General features: G+C 40.1%; 1 protein-coding gene across 1 annotated transcript in view; it reads left to right on the top strand.

Annotated features, from left to right (window-relative positions):
* RAD51B (RAD51 paralog B) overlaps nucleotides 1-17,283 on the top strand; it is a 357,454-nt gene that overhangs the window by 222,569 nt on the left and 117,602 nt on the right. Inside the window, exon 9 of the mRNA XM_062494785.1 lies at nucleotides 8,155-8,233. Coding sequence (XP_062350769.1) covers nucleotides 8,155-8,233 — 79 coding nt within the window. The remainder of the gene's footprint in view (nucleotides 1-8,154; nucleotides 8,234-17,283) is intronic.

Genomic DNA, 17,283 nt, shown 5'->3' with positions numbered 1-17,283 from the left:
GAGTCTAATCAAACCTCGAGAGATAGTGTTCTCCCTGTTGAGTGACCCTGTCAGTGGTGTAGGATGACTTCTCAATTCTCATGCTCTTTCAAGTGAATGTGGTGTTACTGAAGAGTTCTGAAATGCAGCAGCTATTAGCAAAGCTTGTTCACTGCAATAGGACAGCAACATGAATTAGCAAAATGTCCCAGCAAACCAGCATTGTTTCAGTAAAGCCCACAAGTGTAATGAGAGCCAGACTCCTTTCACAGGTCTCTGGTATTCAGTCAGTAGACCTGAATTCCAAAATATTTATTGACGGTAAATGTGCATTTGCTTTTCATTCTGTCCCTAGTGCCTGTATATGCATTTTGTCAGTACAATAGACAAGAATAATATGAGTCTTGGAGAAAAGGCAGTGTAAGAAAAAGCTTGACATAGAATAAAATAAAAAGAGAAGAATTTGTTCAGTGGTAGGAAACTGACATACTCTAAAGGATGCTTCAAATAGTTTTATTTATGTTCCTCAGTCATTGCTAAAAACTGATTTCTTGTAAAAGTTTCCATAAAAATAGGGACAAAAGTGGTTGTCTTTCCAGTCTAAATTTAAATGATTAAATGTTAAGACAGCTGATTTTCTCGAGTATTTTATTGAAATATCTTAGTCCATTAGTTTTGTTAAAATAATTAACTTTCCACTATAAAATCAGAATTTTTCAATGTTGTGAGAGCTGATAGCTCAGTCAAAATCATCTTGTTATTTCACTGTTAGGTAGTTTGTCATCCTGGCATTTTGATAACTAATTTGATATAAGACTGCCACCTTCATAATATTTATTCCTTTTTTTTTGATCAAGATATTGGCTTGATTGTCAGAATCCTTCTGAAAGTTCATCCAATACATTTTCCAATTCATCACTTTCTTTGCTATTGACGGGAGGTGTTTTCCCAACAATTACTATTTTCTGCTGGGCTTCTGCAATCAATTCTGTGATTCATCTCTTCCATAAAGCTTATAAAAAATAAAATGTATTATTAAAAATGTTTTCCTTAACTAAAACAAATGTTAATATACAAAATTTCTGCTGTCATCATCAATTCTCTCTAAGCCTTTTGTTTCTCAACTGCTCTGCTTCATATTTATCTTCCTTTATCTAATGGCATCTATCCAATTTTCTATTCATTTTTCATCAAGGTGATATATTTCCTCTTACATAGTACATTTGTGTTCTTAGCATGCCTCATGGCAGAAATGATCTTTCAGTCATTTAATATTTATTCTACATTGTTGTCAAATAATAAATATTTATTACAAACCTCTTGATAGGGAAATGTGATGTTAGAAAGAAAAGAAAGGAAACCAAGATTTTACCATTTTGTAGAGGTTGGACTTGGCAAAACTTGAAATTGCTTTTGTTTTTGAGTCCCTCATCTATCTCTATCATTTGCACTCTATAGGGACAGCAGTGTAAGAATAACTGCAGATGGATTTTACATTCCATTCCAGAAGCTTATGGGTAGCTCATGGTGAGCATTTCGGAAGTATCATAGAATGAATTAGAAAGACTCAGTACTGTTTCATCATTTTTCTATGTCTGTTTTCTATCAATTTCACTCCTTTAAAAATAAGTTTTGTAACCAAAATGCCTGTTAATTTCCTCAGCCTATTACCTACCATTACTGTTTACTCATCTCAAAATGTGTACTAGTTTTGGTGCAATTTTAACTGTGCTGAAATGTTTACTGGAAAAAAAATTGGTGGGGCCTAGATTAATTTTTAATTCTATGATTAAATAGAGCTTATCGCTAAAGGTGTGTCTTTCACTTACCTGGCTCAGAAACAGTGCAATATATTTCTTTACATACATCAGGAACATTAGTGGAGTTCTATTTTCCTTTCTTTTCCTGAAGTGAAAAAGGAACTGAGGAAACCTTTTATGTTGGACTGAAAATTTAGGTTCATGATCTTAAGTTTTTTAAAGTAAGATTCTGGAAAGAGATCTGCGTTTTGGCTTGTTACTAAATACTTCTGAATTCAGATCCAGGTTCAGATAATACATCTCTGTACTCTCCCCCAGTTTTCAGACAGGAGTGGTTTAGAATTGAAACAAGACATATACTTGAATATATGTGAGTTTTATAAATTCCTATTCTGCCTGTGCTGTCTGCTTCTGAGTTATTCTGGAAGATCCCATGTGTTCTCCACATTCTCAGGTGGTTGTTAGAAGTCTTATGGAGAGGAGCAGGTGCTCACCAGAAGGTAGAGATGAGAAATCTTTAAATTACAGATTCTGTATTTGAAAACCAGCAGCTTCTTCTTGGTTTATTCACCACAAAGATCCTTAGCTGCATGTCGGGCATCAAAGGACGTTGTTGGTATGCGTTGTTCCAGCTCTCAGTTCTGTCAGCATAAAACATGGGTTGGCAGGGCTTCGAATGCTGTCATGAAGCCCATGGGACTTGAAGAGACTTAATAGGTCATGAAATGCTCCCTAGGCACTGCTTCATATCCCTTTCATAAATATTTTAATTTGAATCCTAAAAACAAAGATTAACTTCTTAGTTTGCCTCTTTGAGTTGAAGGCTCTTCCAGAGTCTCACTTTATTGATAGCTATGAACTTTAAAATATCTAGCTAAAATGTCTTCATGTCTGCAAATCTGTTCTGCCAGTGTTGTCAGTCTGAGAAGTTCTTCTCTTTCTTCCTGCTTCATTCTCTCATTTCCTCTCTCCCCATTCTTACACACACACACAGGCACTGTCAGCCTTCATTTTTGCCAGATTCACTAACGTTTTTCTAGTGCCATCTCAGATGAGCACTCCAGTCTCCCTGCCAGCATACAGCCCATCTCTTGCAGTTTGGGTTCATAAGTGACCTGTACAGTACATGGTCTCCCAGATTGAACCTTGCTGGTTTCTTGTACAGAAACACCCAGTACAGAAACACTCCCTGGTTTTACCAGGTGCATGTGGTGGTGCACTGTTCAACTGAGGCTGCTGCTGTCTCAACTCCATCACCTTATGGGTCAATCTAAGTGAGATACTAATATCTCAGGTACACTCAGGAAATGTTTTCTTTCAATAACTGACTGTTTCCCCTTTTGTCTTACAGTTTCTGGGCCTATCCTTGTTTTCTTCATTACCAGTTCCCATTTTGCAGTGTTAAAAGCTTTACAGAGATCCAGAGAGATAAGTTCAAATTTATATCAGACTTCTGAAAACATCAAAGAGGGATGTAATGTATGTCTGGCATGACATCTATGTTTTCTTTTATCCCATTTTCCAAGACTTTAGTTCATGAAAGTTGGAAGGAACTCATAAGGATCATGGAGTCCAGCTCATGGCCCTGCACAGGACACCCCAAGGATCACACCCTGTGCCTGAGAACGTTGCCCAAATGCTTCTTGTCAGGTTCTCTGTCAGGCTGCTGCTGTGACCGCTTCTCTAGAGGGCCTCTTCCAATGCCCAACCACACTCCCTGTGGAGAATTTTGTTATCATATCTGACCAAAACCTCTTCTGACACAACTTCAGCCATTCCATCCTGTCATTGGTCACCAGAGGGAAGAGATTGGTACCTGCCCCTCTCTTCCCCTCATGAGGAAGTTGTAAACTGCAATGAGGATCCCCCTTAGTCTCTCTCCTCCAGGCTGAACAGACCAAGTGACCTCAGCTGCTCCTCATACGTAATCCCCTCAAGGTGCTTCACAATCTTTTAGCCCTGCTTTGGGCACCCTCTCATAGCTCTGTATACTTCTTACACTGTGGCACCCCAACCTGTCCCCAGCACTGGAGGTGAGGCTGCCCCAGCTCAGAGCAGAGCAGGACAATCCCCTCCCTTGCCCGGCTGTGATGCTGTTCCTGATGAACCCCAGCACACCCTTGGCCCTCCTGGCTGCCAGGGCACTGCTGGCTCATGTTCAACTTGCCACAGACCAGGACCCCCAGGTCCCTTTCTGTGGCACGGCTCTCCAATCTCTCATTCCCCAGTCTGTCCACACATCCAGGGCTGCCCATCCCAGGTGCAGAATCCGGCACTTCCTGCTGTTAAATTTGGTGATTGCCCAGTCCCCTAAATTTTCAAGGTTTCTCTGTAGGGCCTCCCTGTCTCTGAGGGAGTCAACAGCTCCTCACAATTTAGTATCACCAGAAAATTTACTTACTATGCTGTTGAGTCCTGCGTCCAAGTTGTGATATTCTTCACTTCAAAATTTCTTCTAAAGCCCAACATGATACTATCAGGTTACAAGCATCAACTCACTAGTTTACCTTTTTTTTCTCTTCTTTTAGGGGGACTAAGTTTGCTGCTTCTCAGTTATGTTGCATCATCTTCAAGTTCATAGAAAAGTGACAAATATTAGCTATCAGACCTAAATTCACATGCTGTTTCTTAGAATGGTTATCCAACAGAGATTATCTACTTCTGCCAAATGTGCTAAATTCCTGGAGTTTTCATTCCACATGGTTGTTATTTCTGCATCAATGTGATATGGATAACTCCTATTACCTGCCGTTTCTTCTTTTTCAGTATTGTCCTACTTGAGGAAAAACGATTATTTTTTCTCTGGTATCTAGGAATATATTTAATCACTATCTCAATGTCATTTCATTATAAGTTCAACTTTTATTTCCTTTTTTCTATTGTTAATAATCTTTCCAGAGTCAACATTACCTTGATTTTTGGTAATCTGTGATTTATACTTCCATTTCCTGGCCTTCAAAACATTTTCTTTTTTTGATATGTATTTCCTTCCATGCTTTATAGGTTCCTTTTCTATATATAAGAACCTACTCTATGTTGGCTGTTCCAGATAGAGGATAGTTTGCAATGAACTTTTACAGGTTTTTTTTGTTTTGTTTTGCTTGAAAAACAAATCTAAATACATATTTACTTATTTTTTAATGTTATGATAAGTACTATAGTTTGATATTATAAAAATGAATTCTATGTACTCTATCTGGTTGTGAAATATGCAGTTGTGCTTTAAATGTTCTTTTTCTCAGTGGGCAAACATTCAAAATGAAGAGCAATACCTTTGAATATTCTGAGCTGTTTCCATTTCACTGAAAAGGAAACTAATTCGGAGTCTCAGATGTAGCTGTGCAGCAGCCACCTTTCAGAGAGGCCCTGTAATGTGCTGCTGGAAGGATTTGATTTATTACATTTTTTCATTGTTATACATAGCTACATGCATATTGTAACTGAATAAAAATGCCATAACAGAATGTACATAGAGTTATTTGAACATCTATCCATGTGCATGTATAACTGTGCCTGGTGCACATGTATATATGTTAGTATTTATGTGCATAGTAGTGCATGGAATACCAAAAATTTGACCTTAGATGTTAGAATTTTAACTGTTTCACTTCAGGCCTTTCCAATTAAACAGCTAGCTGCTGTGGGAGGCTCTACCTGAGTGTTTGCACAGTTTTTCCACCCCATCCTCTCCCTTGTGTTTTCTGAGCTGAGGGAGTGTGTAAAGCACCTGGAGGCAGCTTCTCTTCACTCTTCTCTTCCTGGCACTCTTCCTCCTGCAGTCTCTGTGGTAAACAGTGACAGGACCTGAGGAAATGGCCTGAAGGTGTGTCAGGGAAGGTTTAGGTTGCCTATTGGAATAAGGTTCTTCATGCAGAGGATGGTTGGACACTGCAACAGGCTCAGCAGGGCAATGGTCACAGCACCAAGCCTGTTCAACAAGCATTCAGGACAATTCCCTCAGGCACATGGTGTGACTCATGGGGATAGTCCTGTGCAGAGCTGGGAGTTGGGCTCGATGATCCTTGTGCATCCCTTCCAGCTCAGCTTATTCTGTGATTCTGTGATAATGACAGGCAAGGGAATTCAGGTTTTGTTAGAGTGCATTGGGCATGTGGGACATGACTTGCCCCTCTTTTCTCCAGAAGATAATCCCAGAGAGAATGGTAATTAACATGGAAGAGGGGAAAGTGCTACTACAGCAGTTTTCCTACTTGGAGTATTTGCAAAGTATTCATAGTATCATATCCTGAGGTGGTTTTGCCAGCTTCATAAAACAGAAAGGAAAATATTGACATTTGGACTGGTCTGATGTTCTCAAACTGTATTTGTGGTCTTTATGTGCCTGCCTTTATTTTTCACTTTCAAAGAAGAAGGGAGATTATGTTTGTTTTAAATGCTGAAGCCCATAAAAATGTTTGCTAGCTGTAGGTAATGGTGGTTATGTTTCAAGAACCAGATATGGGGACATTTTTAATTCAATCAGAATCAGATGAGGAAGAGTCGCAAGACTAAGCATCTAAGCATGGCCCTGTCTGCAGATTACATACAAATACAAATGAAGCTAACTTCTCTACAGACACCCTTAGCATTTAAACTGCTACAGAAAATCACATGAGCCTTGATGCCGCAGCAGATTTTGCTGTCAAATCTTTTGGATACTCAAAGACACTGCAGAGCTCAAACTTCTGGTGCTTGATACTGCTATTCTTACACTTAGGAATAAATGTCCCAATTCTGTATGCCCATATGTTATTCAATACTGTCTGACTTTGCAGAGAAATGTGAGCAGTTTTGGTGAACATGAACGTCCTTGTTTTCCTCGTAGTCTCTCTTGGATTTGGTAAAATCTGCTTACTGCTTCCCCACTGACTGATAGGCACCACCAACCAGAATTCATATGCAGTGACCCTTATAAGTGCTCAAATGTTTGACAGAATTAGGACACGGCCTTTGGAAATAATGGGATTTTTATCTGTATTTGGATGTATCTGACAGAAGGCTGCCTATCATGGGCTGTGAGGGTGCAGTATCTGACAGGGCTTTGGGGATTTAGGCACTGAGGTGTGTGAGGTTCCACAGCACACTGCCCGACAGGTCTCACGGAGGGCTTGGATGGAATCAGTGCACTGAAAGGAAGGTGGCAGGAGGGCTCTGTGTCCTCAGCCCTCACAGCTCAGGCTCTGCCAGACCAGTCCTGCTGAAGCTCAGCAGGAACTGAAGGGAAACCATCCACCCAAACCATGTCCTCAGGGAACAGGAAGGCAGGAAGCCTCTCCCAGACTACATGGCTACCACTAGGAGGGCTGGTTTTCAGATTCCAGCCTTTGCTGTCTGTGGAAGAGGTAAAGCAAGAACCATGTTTCATGTTTGTTCAGCAGCTCTGTGCTGGAGGCAGAGCAGCAGCATGCTTTCTGCTTCAGCCACTGCTGTCAATGACGTCTGCAGGGCCACGTGGGCACTGTCAGATCAGGGTTTGTGCTGATCACATTTTGGGCACAGCATATTAAATTCATCAATAAAATGTCACTTTCATGCAGGTGACAGAATGAGGGTTATTTTAGGCAAGTGTGGAGGAACAGTCCTTGGCAATGAGCAAAAATCAAACAGGCGAGCAATAAAAATTGGCACATTTGTTTGAGTTTGCCACCTGTAGGTCCCACATTCCCTACTCTGCTAACAAGCCCATTACTGTCTCTGCAGTTTTGCTGCAGCTCATCTTCCACAGAGGATGGTTCTACCATAGTGGAGCCAAGGAGCTTGGTTTATTTCTGGCGTCACCCTAATGCCAAGCTAAATTCAGTTACGCTATACACCCACCCCGAGGAAATTCCAGTTCCTATTTTGATATTTGAAGGACATGATCCTCGAATAAAGCTTGACATGGTCTTTACCTGTGTTGCAGAGGAGAACATCCAGATACTTGCAATAGCATGTTACCATCCCCAGTGTATGACCCATGAGTGGACATGATGCTTGCAGGGGCTGGATAAAGACAGTGGGTGGAGTTCTTGGAGAAACCAAGGGGGCATATCTGTGAAATGGCTAATTGCAATTAAAAATTGCCTGTGTATGGCAGTAGCAGTTTTGTTCAAAATCGTCTCTGAGTGCAAAAGCCTGAACCAGCAGGAATGGTTACGCTTAACAGGATGCCAGTAAAACAAGCAAAATGTACTACTTTCATGACAGTGCATTTCTGGGACTTGTAAATCCTTTTTAAGTTGCAGCATGATCTATACATGTTTATGAGAAGATCTCAACTACTTAGAAGTGACAGGACTCAATCAATAACTACATGTTATTTCTGAAGTATGCTTTGCTACTTCTGGAAGTTAAACTGGTGAGATGTTTTTGCAGGTTTCAGCTTTGATCAGTATGTTATAAAGATGCATACTTACATTATGCATTTGCTTTGCAGCTCCTGGTTGCTAAATCCCCTATTGCTCCATTCTCCACTTTTTTCTACACCATTGAGAAATCGGGCTTGATTCTTCAGGGTAAGACCACAGCATTGGTTGTTTTACCTTTTCAATTAGTCTTTTAAGCAGACTGAATGTAGATAACAACTACTGTTGAAAATGGTGCTGTTTTTACAGAATTAAATCCCCCCATATTTAAACATTCTGGTTAACAAGGGGAGTGGTCTGCTGAACTCCCTGTTTTTTCTTAGATTACATTAAATTAGTTCTTGCATATTGCTGTGGGTCTAGAAATGGGCCCTGAAATTATTACCAAAGGTTCCCTGTTTTCCTCTAAGGTAAAGTGGAATGGTTTGGGTAACATGGGGTCCTATGGGATAGGTTTCTTCAGGGGAAACATACCCATCTATCATAAATAACCTGCTATAATAAATGGTTCTTCTTTAGCAAATAGCTTGGCATCAGTAAAAACACAGGAAATTAATATCTGTTTTCTATTTTTGTGATCATTTTAATGCTAATGCCCTATGGTCTTAAATTATCCTCAGATTCTCTAGGATATGAAGTGTTACACTGAAAAGTTGGATGTTTTTCCCATGCTGACAGGGAACCAGGATTCCTCATGGCTGTGTCCTGAATCATGGACTTTTAGACAGAGCAAAGAGGGAAGTTCAACTCTTCCCTTCTTTTCCTATATATCCCAACAAACATACTTCTTGACAAACATTCATAGATCAGTTTTGTTGAGTTAATGTCTTTTGGGCACTTGTTCTGCTTTATTTGGTGTCAGTAATTCTAAAAGTCTACAGGAACTAGAAACAATTTTTATTAATTTAAACTGAGGTTACTTGCAAGAGTTGGTCTTGACATATTTTATTTCAGTATAGGGCAGATGATAAGCTACTTTTCGATCTTGGATATCTTGAGTTACATAGATGTTTCTGGTCGTTATTAAAAAAGGCAGACAATTTCCTGCTCTGTCCTCAGGCATTAAGGTAGTGAAACTTTCTGAAACTTTCCCATTTCAGAAACAGGGAGTGTTTGTTCAGAGGTGCTTAATTTTTTCAGCTCTTTTCTGTGAGCCATGAATATAGCTTTCCCAGGACTGAACCATTCCTTTAAAGAACAAATGGGCCTGGTTACACTTAATGATGATGGAGCAGCACTCTGATAGGAGGATATCATTGTATGTGGCATTTGCTCTTTTCCCTATACCCATATGTTGATGGGGTGTACATTTAAAACATCGTTTGCCATTTTGCCACAAACAGATAAAATAGCAGTTTGGATTTCTTTAAGTAATTGATGTCTTGATATCAGACATTCTTTGTGCATTTTTAAAGGCAACTTGGATGTCTTCTCTGTGTGAGCCTTTTATTACTTTCTGACTACATCATTATGTTTCTATTTTTGATATTTTTCTCCAAGATGGGTAGCAAGGAAGGGCATGGTTCCCCTGATAATGGGCTCCAGATTCTTTAACAGAGACTTGTATGCACTTACAGATGAACCATCTCACTGATTTGTAAAAGTAAATATTGCATGGTCTCATCCCACATTTCAGTGATCATTATTTCTGTGGAAAGAGGAAGTGAGCAAATCACCAGGAAATGTCTGGTTTGGATAAGATGCAGAAATTGGCTGCCTTGTTCAGGAGAGGCTAGAGTTTTTCTGAGAGTTGTTCTTGGTGCTTCTTTCCAAAGGGAAGCTGGATGCAAGGTAAGATGACAGTAAGGCAACTAGCCGGTGACTGCTTGAGGGACATCACATAGCTAACAAGTGGAGTCTGTCCCACAGCCTGATTCCAAAGGCGACTCTCCCATTCAGGCTTTGTTGTTTAATTCCCTTGGTGTCAGGAGGTGAGCACATTCAGGGTGGCTGATGGGAACAAGTGGATGGATGTGAGAACTGGTGAGAAGCAGCAGCTGGCTGAAGTGCCCAGGATTCTTTCTTTTTACTCAGGGGGTCCCATCCCGGGACCATTAACCAATAGGCCATAAACAAATTGATATCAGAAAATGTGGCTGGAAGCTCCCTGATTAGCGAGGGTGAATGGGGAGTGAAAGACAGAGAGAAAGTGTGATTTAACAGTTCCACAAGCAATTTCCATTGCCACCTCTGAGGGATTAGGATGTGTGGAATAGGCTAAAAAAAAAAAAAAAAAGAGGAGCTCCCCCCCCCTGCTTTGTTCTGTGGGCTGGAGGATAATAAAACGGCAGGAGAGGCAGTGCGGCTAGTTAGGGATTTCACAGACTGCTATTTGATGCAGTTTAAGGAGCCCTTCTGCTATTGTTGCACTTAAAATGGAAAGCGGAACTGTTCTCCATTTGCAAAAAATCTCCAGCGTCCTCAGGAAGAGGGCTGAGAGCAAAAGGCTATTAAGATGGTAATGCTGCCCCATTCGGAGGAGTGTATCAAAATCCTCTTTGTCAATGTAAATTGCTGCTCTGTTTCCCTGGTATCTTTGCATCTCATGGCCACAGTGCAAGCACAGAAGTTTTTGGAGGAGACCCTAGTGAAGGCAGAACTGCTTCTCTTTTATTGTCAGAGGAGATCTCCAGGCTGCCCAAGGGTCCCTTGGAGAAAACTTCTTTGGTTTTATAAACTTGAAGTGTTCAGGGGTGAAGAGAATCCATTTATGCACTCTTTGTATTTCCACTTTCAGACTAGAGAAATGAAATGTTATGATTGAAAAGTAAGATTGGACAGTCAGAAATTTAGCACGAAAAGTCTTCAGCCTCCTCCTTTCATTGCTTCACATTGCTCTGTGCTATAGAGGGAATGGACTACAACCACAGAAATACCCTCAGTTGCCTTTACATTGCAATGCAATGTCACGTTATGTTCTGCCACGATGTACAGTGTCATTCTTTGATGAACATGAATTGTCAGTGCAGAATCCAGTCTGACAGCCAATCTCTATTTTGTAGATATCTTAGACAAAAAGGCGGAAACCTGGATCTAAGCACTGTAAAATATTGGAAGTTTTACTTGTCAGCTTGTGTTTGCTGTTCTAAGAACTTGCTGTTTCTTCCCTGTTTCAATATACCAGCTGCAGTGAGTGAAGTCATACCATTAAAAAGAATAAAATTTAAAGAGTTCCAGATCTACTTGATTAAGAGTGCAAGTTGTAAGATGATTTTTCTCATTGCTATGATATAATTTCTGTTTTGCCTGGAAATTGCTAGCTGGTAATTCTGTTCTGGTATAACAGTTAGAAGAAATTTTGAGCTGCTCTTGCCGAATTGTAGTTTCATTGAAGTTGAATGTAGCACACAGTGGGTTAGGCCAGCTGAACTAGAAGATGCTATTTAGCACACATATATGCAAGAAAGGCTGAATGAAGCTGATTTGAAGCTGTATTCTGTGGGTGATCATCCAAGCCTAGCTTTAAAAGCAGCAGTGTTCTGGGGTGTAAATACAAGCTAGCAACAAGCTTAGCTGTTACGTACCAACAGCTCAGCTGTTTGTGGAAATCTCATTCCATCTTACTTTAGCAAATGCCTTCTGTTACCAAGAGGATGGTGCTGCAAAAAGAGACAGGGACAGGGTGGCTGTTTGTTAGCTGAAGAGTCTATTGGGACTGCGTGCTTTAACTAAGTGGTTAACATTGCTTTTCATGGAAAAAACTCAGAAGCACTGAAAACATAAGGCAAATTATATTAGTGAGCTAGGACTTGCTTTTAATTAATGATATATTTTCAGTTTCATAGGGTTTAAAGGTATATAGAATTATCAGTTCGTCCAAACCAACCTCCCATACATCATACATGTTTCCTTCAGGTACCCGATAACTGTGTTACACTGAATCATTTCTTCTAGAAAAATAATCACTGTTGTTTGCAGACATAAAGAAACGTGAGTTCCTGGTTTGCCTTGACAGTGTTTTCAAAACCCTTGTTCTGTATTTCAGATTATAGTTTGTCTGCCTTCAGCTGTTGGCCTCAGTTCTTGTCATGACCTTTGGCGTTAAACAGTGTTAAACAGTTAAGTGTTGCTGTTAAATGTTTGCCATTTTTCATGAGTGTACTTGGCATTATGATTTATCTTGCTATGCTTTGCTCTTCCTTTTTGAAAGAGAGATATCACTGCCTGGAAATTTAACCTCAGAATTTTCTGTCTCTTGCAGACTGGCTCCCCTCACTACTCAAAGAAAGAATAGAATACCTTATATTGCTAAAGGGAGGAGTTTGGGGGTTGTGCCACATGGCTGGATAATTAGTTGATTACTCCACTGTTTCTGCTGCCCTCTTTTCCACTGCACACAACCTGTCTGAACACAAACGTGCTCACCTTGCATGCAATGTCCTATTGAGGCCGGTAACTTATTATATAAGTTATATATGTAAAAACAAAAGCATGTGGCACTTGGAAGAGCGTCTTAAGTTTCACAGCAGTAAGGCAAAAGATCTAGTAACAGCTAAATCTAGGGAAACCTTGGTACATTATGTTTCATTTGTCACTAAGGTAATGAAAGAGGCTCATTTTGATCTCAAAATAGCAGATAGAGTCTGGGTTTGTAGCTGCATGGCAAACTGTCTCCAAAGTGCTATAACTAATTTCTATGGCTGAGGCAAGTGAAAAGTGCCTCATTTTATTTTGTAAAGAAACAAGTAGTGAGGTAGAAAAGGAATTCTGAAAGGGCAGCATTATTTGTATTGTATTGTGTGGGTTTGAACAGTGAAAGACAATGATTTACTGCATCAAAAGCTTTTATTCAATTGAAGAACTGTAACTATAAAGTGACCTTTGTCTGGAGCAACATGGATATAATCTGTAAAATGAAGCAGGGTTGTACTTGATGTGTGAATGGGTGGAAGACAGATTAATGGGAATAGAGTTGTGTATTGCTATTGAGATGGTAAAAGATTTGCAGTGCCACTGGTGATTTCCATCCCTATTGGAGGGATAAAGATGAACTGATCATTGTTAGGATCTCTGTGGGGTGGAACTGTTTTTGCTGTATTCCCCACAGGACACTGAAAGTCTCATGCTATTTCCAACAGGTTTGTAATAATGGGAGCGAAGAAGCACTATCAGTTTGTATGTTAAGTCCATCCTGAGAGTAAGGCATGAGAAAAAATAAGACTGCCATCATCCTTGTGCCAGAAACGGGATCCACGCAGATATAGCTAATGTCAATGAAATTGTCCTTTTATTCAGGCAATTCACAGCATTTTGAGGAGTGGGTTACTAAACCTAGCCCGGGAATAGTGTTTGCTTTGGTGAGAGTGTCCTCATTAGATGGATTTGTGGGAATTGCTTTACTGCTCTGCAGCAGCACTGACAAAGCCTTGCTGGAATTGCCAAACTCCATGGCTGTCAAATGAAGAAAGGCAGAGAGACAAGAGTGCAGATGCAAAACCAACTAAAAACGTTAATGATGAGGAATGGAAGGAAAATGTTTTAATGGTGAAGGAAGACTAAAGGCATCTTGGGTTTAGATCCAGTAGAAACCAAATAAACTATTTTTTTCAATAAAATTAAATGTTTCTCTCTGCAAACATGACATTTCACATAGTAGATAGTCAGTGGGTAAAATTTCTGGCCATACTTTTTCCTGTGAGCTTAACTTGTGAGAGGATATTGTGCTGGATAAATCCAGTTTAGCACAAGGTTTTGAATTACCCGCTTATTTCTGAAGATGCATGTAAAGATCCTGAGGATACAGTACTGCTGTCATGCACTGAAAGCCAAACATGTCCCTAAATGCTTTACTAGATTTCAACTGAAGCGCCAGCATTTAATTTGTCTGAAGTTCTACTAAATGTAATACAAAAAAAAGCTTTTGTGCAAGTGGTGTGCCAAATCTGTTCTCATTTACACAAGTGTGAATCAAAACTAATTTCTTTTAATCCAGTGTTGTCAAAACAATGAGCTGAAGAGTGTAAGTCTGTTCCCCTCTTTTCCAGGCTGGCATAGGCTTCCTGGGACAAAATGATCTCACTTCAGAGAAATCACCTTACCAGGCTCTCTGTAATGAATTCTTGATCAAAGTGGACTGCTCCCCTGGGTTTTCAGCATAGTGCTAAAGCAAATGGCCTTTTTTCCAAAAGGCTTTTAACATAAGAAGTGTAATTGTCTGTTGATTAGAGGTAGTGTCTGTGATTTGTGACAGTGTAGTGTTCTGGGAACTGAACATTGTCATGGAAGACTAAGGCTTTACTAGTAATGGCCTGGATTTGATGTAGATGTTACATTGTTCAAGCTACAGGTTTCTAAAATAAGGTCAAATGTACCTAAAATGGACTTAATGTTCTTAAGTGAACACATTCATGAGTAGGAAGCCAAATAAATGTCTTTTCAAAAACATGTTTTCCAGCCAGAGTAAAGTCTCATGCTTTTGTGTTGCAGCATATGAAATTAAAAGACAGTTAAGTCTCACTGATATTTTCTTTTCTCATGTAGGCACAACTAAGTTCCTTTTGCTGTAGAAGCTTATGTCTGTAGTGGCTTCACCACTAACACGTTTGGTGATGCCATCACTGTTATCATTTGATCTTGTGAAAATATAGTTAGCAATAGAGGACTATGACCCAAATTACTTACCTTTGGTAATACATGCAACTTTTCTTTAGCTACAGGAATTTATATATTACTAAAATCTTGTAAAATCCCTAAGTGCACAGCCCGTTTTCCAAAGAGAAATGCTGGACATTTTATTGTTCTGTCTGCTGCGGAGATCCAAGAGACCTACAGTCTAAACTCGGGAAGTCTCCAGAGTGCAATTCTGTGTAGGCAAGCACACTTGAATAGCACTTCATCTAAACTAGAAGACTTTGCCTGAGGAGAAGCTTATAGCACAGAGATAACGCTTTACAAATAAGGCTTTTCTTTGAAACTTTCTCCATGTTTTGAGAATTAACACACCCCAAACAACCTCATGTATCTCTGCATCTGATGTATTGACTTGCTTCATCACAGATTTAAATTATCTTCTTGTATAATCTTAAATCTATATTGATAAGATGGAATAGGAATATATAGCACTTTTCTTAGAAACAGGCACATGTGATAAAACTTCTCAGCAAATAGTGGTTTACTTGAAATGCTTTTTCACTTTACAGTCATTTCCTAAAATTCATAATACTGGGCTGTTACTGTAAAGTATTTTCAGCAATGTTCCTTTGAACTTGAGCACTGCTCCTCAGTGTTTATGTTGTAAGGAAACCAAACCTGGTCCTTTGTCATTCAGTTCTGTGAAGACCCCTAAAAAACTTTTGAGATTAAATTGCAGGGCCAGATTCAGTTAAAGAAGCATTACAGGGATAAGAGAGGCAACAAGATTAGTCAGCAGTTTGCTATAGTGTGGTGTATCAGCCCAGGCTGTTCCTTGGTTTGCCACCTGAAAATCCCTAGAGGGTCTAGAGCACATAGACAAGGCAGCACAAGCCTGCAGGGGTGAAGAGAAGGCAAAGGCAAAGGATGCTACAATTAACAGTTCAACAAAAGATGTTGTTGAAAAGATTTTACTTTATTGTCCACTGAATCTCATTTTCATTTAAACTTCCTAGTTTTCAAACTACAGAAACATTCTCCCATACAATCCAATGCTCTGTGAAGGTGCACTTCCCAGAAGTAGCAGCTGAGACATGAGGAATGATGTTTCTAGAAAATGCTGGGGAATATTAGAGTCTGAATAGTCTGAACAGAGTGCTGTGTGCTATTGTGGAGACCTCAGCTGAGATATGCCTTACTATTCAGTGGATAAGCAGGCTGAAATCAGAAGTTGTGAGCACCAGGTATTGCATTGGTAAAGATGTTCTGAGTGAATTTAGGGATGGGATGAGATTCTTTCTTAGTAGCATATATAAATACTGCTTTCCTCCTGCGGACTGCATATGCTTGATGAAGGACTTCAGTCTTGAGGCAAGACAGGTGTGAACTGCACATCACATCTTTTACTTTTCTTTATGCTATATTTGTGCTGTGAGTGAATTACCCTAAACAAGGTATTGGGCAGCCAGGCACATACATTGCAGCTGTGAGTCCTAGCTGTGAGCTAGACCATATCCTGTCTGCCATGGCATTTGCTGAAGTCCACAGAGGAGCAGAACATCCTGTTTGTTTAGTTTTCTTTTGTCTGCCCCATACCAGCACAGGGAGAATATTACTCTATATCTTTCCTCTCCTGCTCTGAAATTGGATCACAGCACTCATGATTGTGTTCAATAGCTGGAAATGCTGAGGATATCCGATTGCTGAGGTCTCTTATTTTAAACACCACATGCCAGGAAAAGTATGTGGGATCCCACCAGCTTAGCACTGGAGGGTGCAGGATGCATCAACAGGAAAACCAAACAAAACATGAAGTGAAATTCATTTGAAAAGGGAAGGGGCTCATAGACCACCAATCAGCAGTGTTTAAACTCTTCATATCTACACAATAGGCCTTTTATTTTCCGTAAGTTCTTCTCAATATACAAACTATCTTAAACTGGTTTTTAGAGCCACAGCTGTCACCAAAGGCAGTGGGACCTGTAGGTGCTCATTATCTTGAAAATCAAGCCAGTGTATTTTAATGTGGTAGTAAAAGCCAAAAGCACTAAACCAGGATGCTTAAAGCATTACTTTGATAGTTCTGTTATGTGATCCTGGCCACCTTCATGTTTGATGCAGAGGCAGGGCCTCACACAGAGCACACCAGAGCTCAAAGGTATGTTGTTTCTTCTTTGCCTTTCAGCCTGCCTTCCCCTACAATTCTGTTGCCTTGCTTCATCTCTGCAGTCCTTCCGGCTGAGTAACACTGGATAGGACTTTATTAGTGTTTAGCAGAGGTGACTTTTACTCATCCAGAGTACTTTATTTTCCTTGAGAAACAGGTTTTCTCCCTCTTTTTCTCTCAAATGTGTGTTAGGCTGAACTGGGGAATGAGTGGTCACACAACCGACCCATAGCCAAGTGGGCCAATTTGGCTAGCAGTACAAGGTAGCAGCAGCAAGGATGGGCAGCCACCTGAGTCACAGTTTGATTTTCATTTGGAAGACTTGCCATGCCCTAGGAAAAATTCCTAAGTAATGGGTAAAAGTCAGAGCAAGCCCTGATTACTCTAGTGTAGAATGAACTAAATTTCACTGTCACCTCTGAGCACAAAGGGAATAAGGTGTCCCTCGAGCTGGTCCCAGCTG

Source organism: Cinclus cinclus, chromosome 6 (assembly GCF_963662255.1).
Source record: "Cinclus cinclus chromosome 6, bCinCin1.1, whole genome shotgun sequence".
NCBI classification, from domain to species: domain Eukaryota; kingdom Metazoa; phylum Chordata; class Aves; order Passeriformes; family Cinclidae; genus Cinclus; species Cinclus cinclus.
Note: the sequence above shows the minus strand (reverse complement) of the source record. Positions and strands in the feature narration are given on the sequence as shown.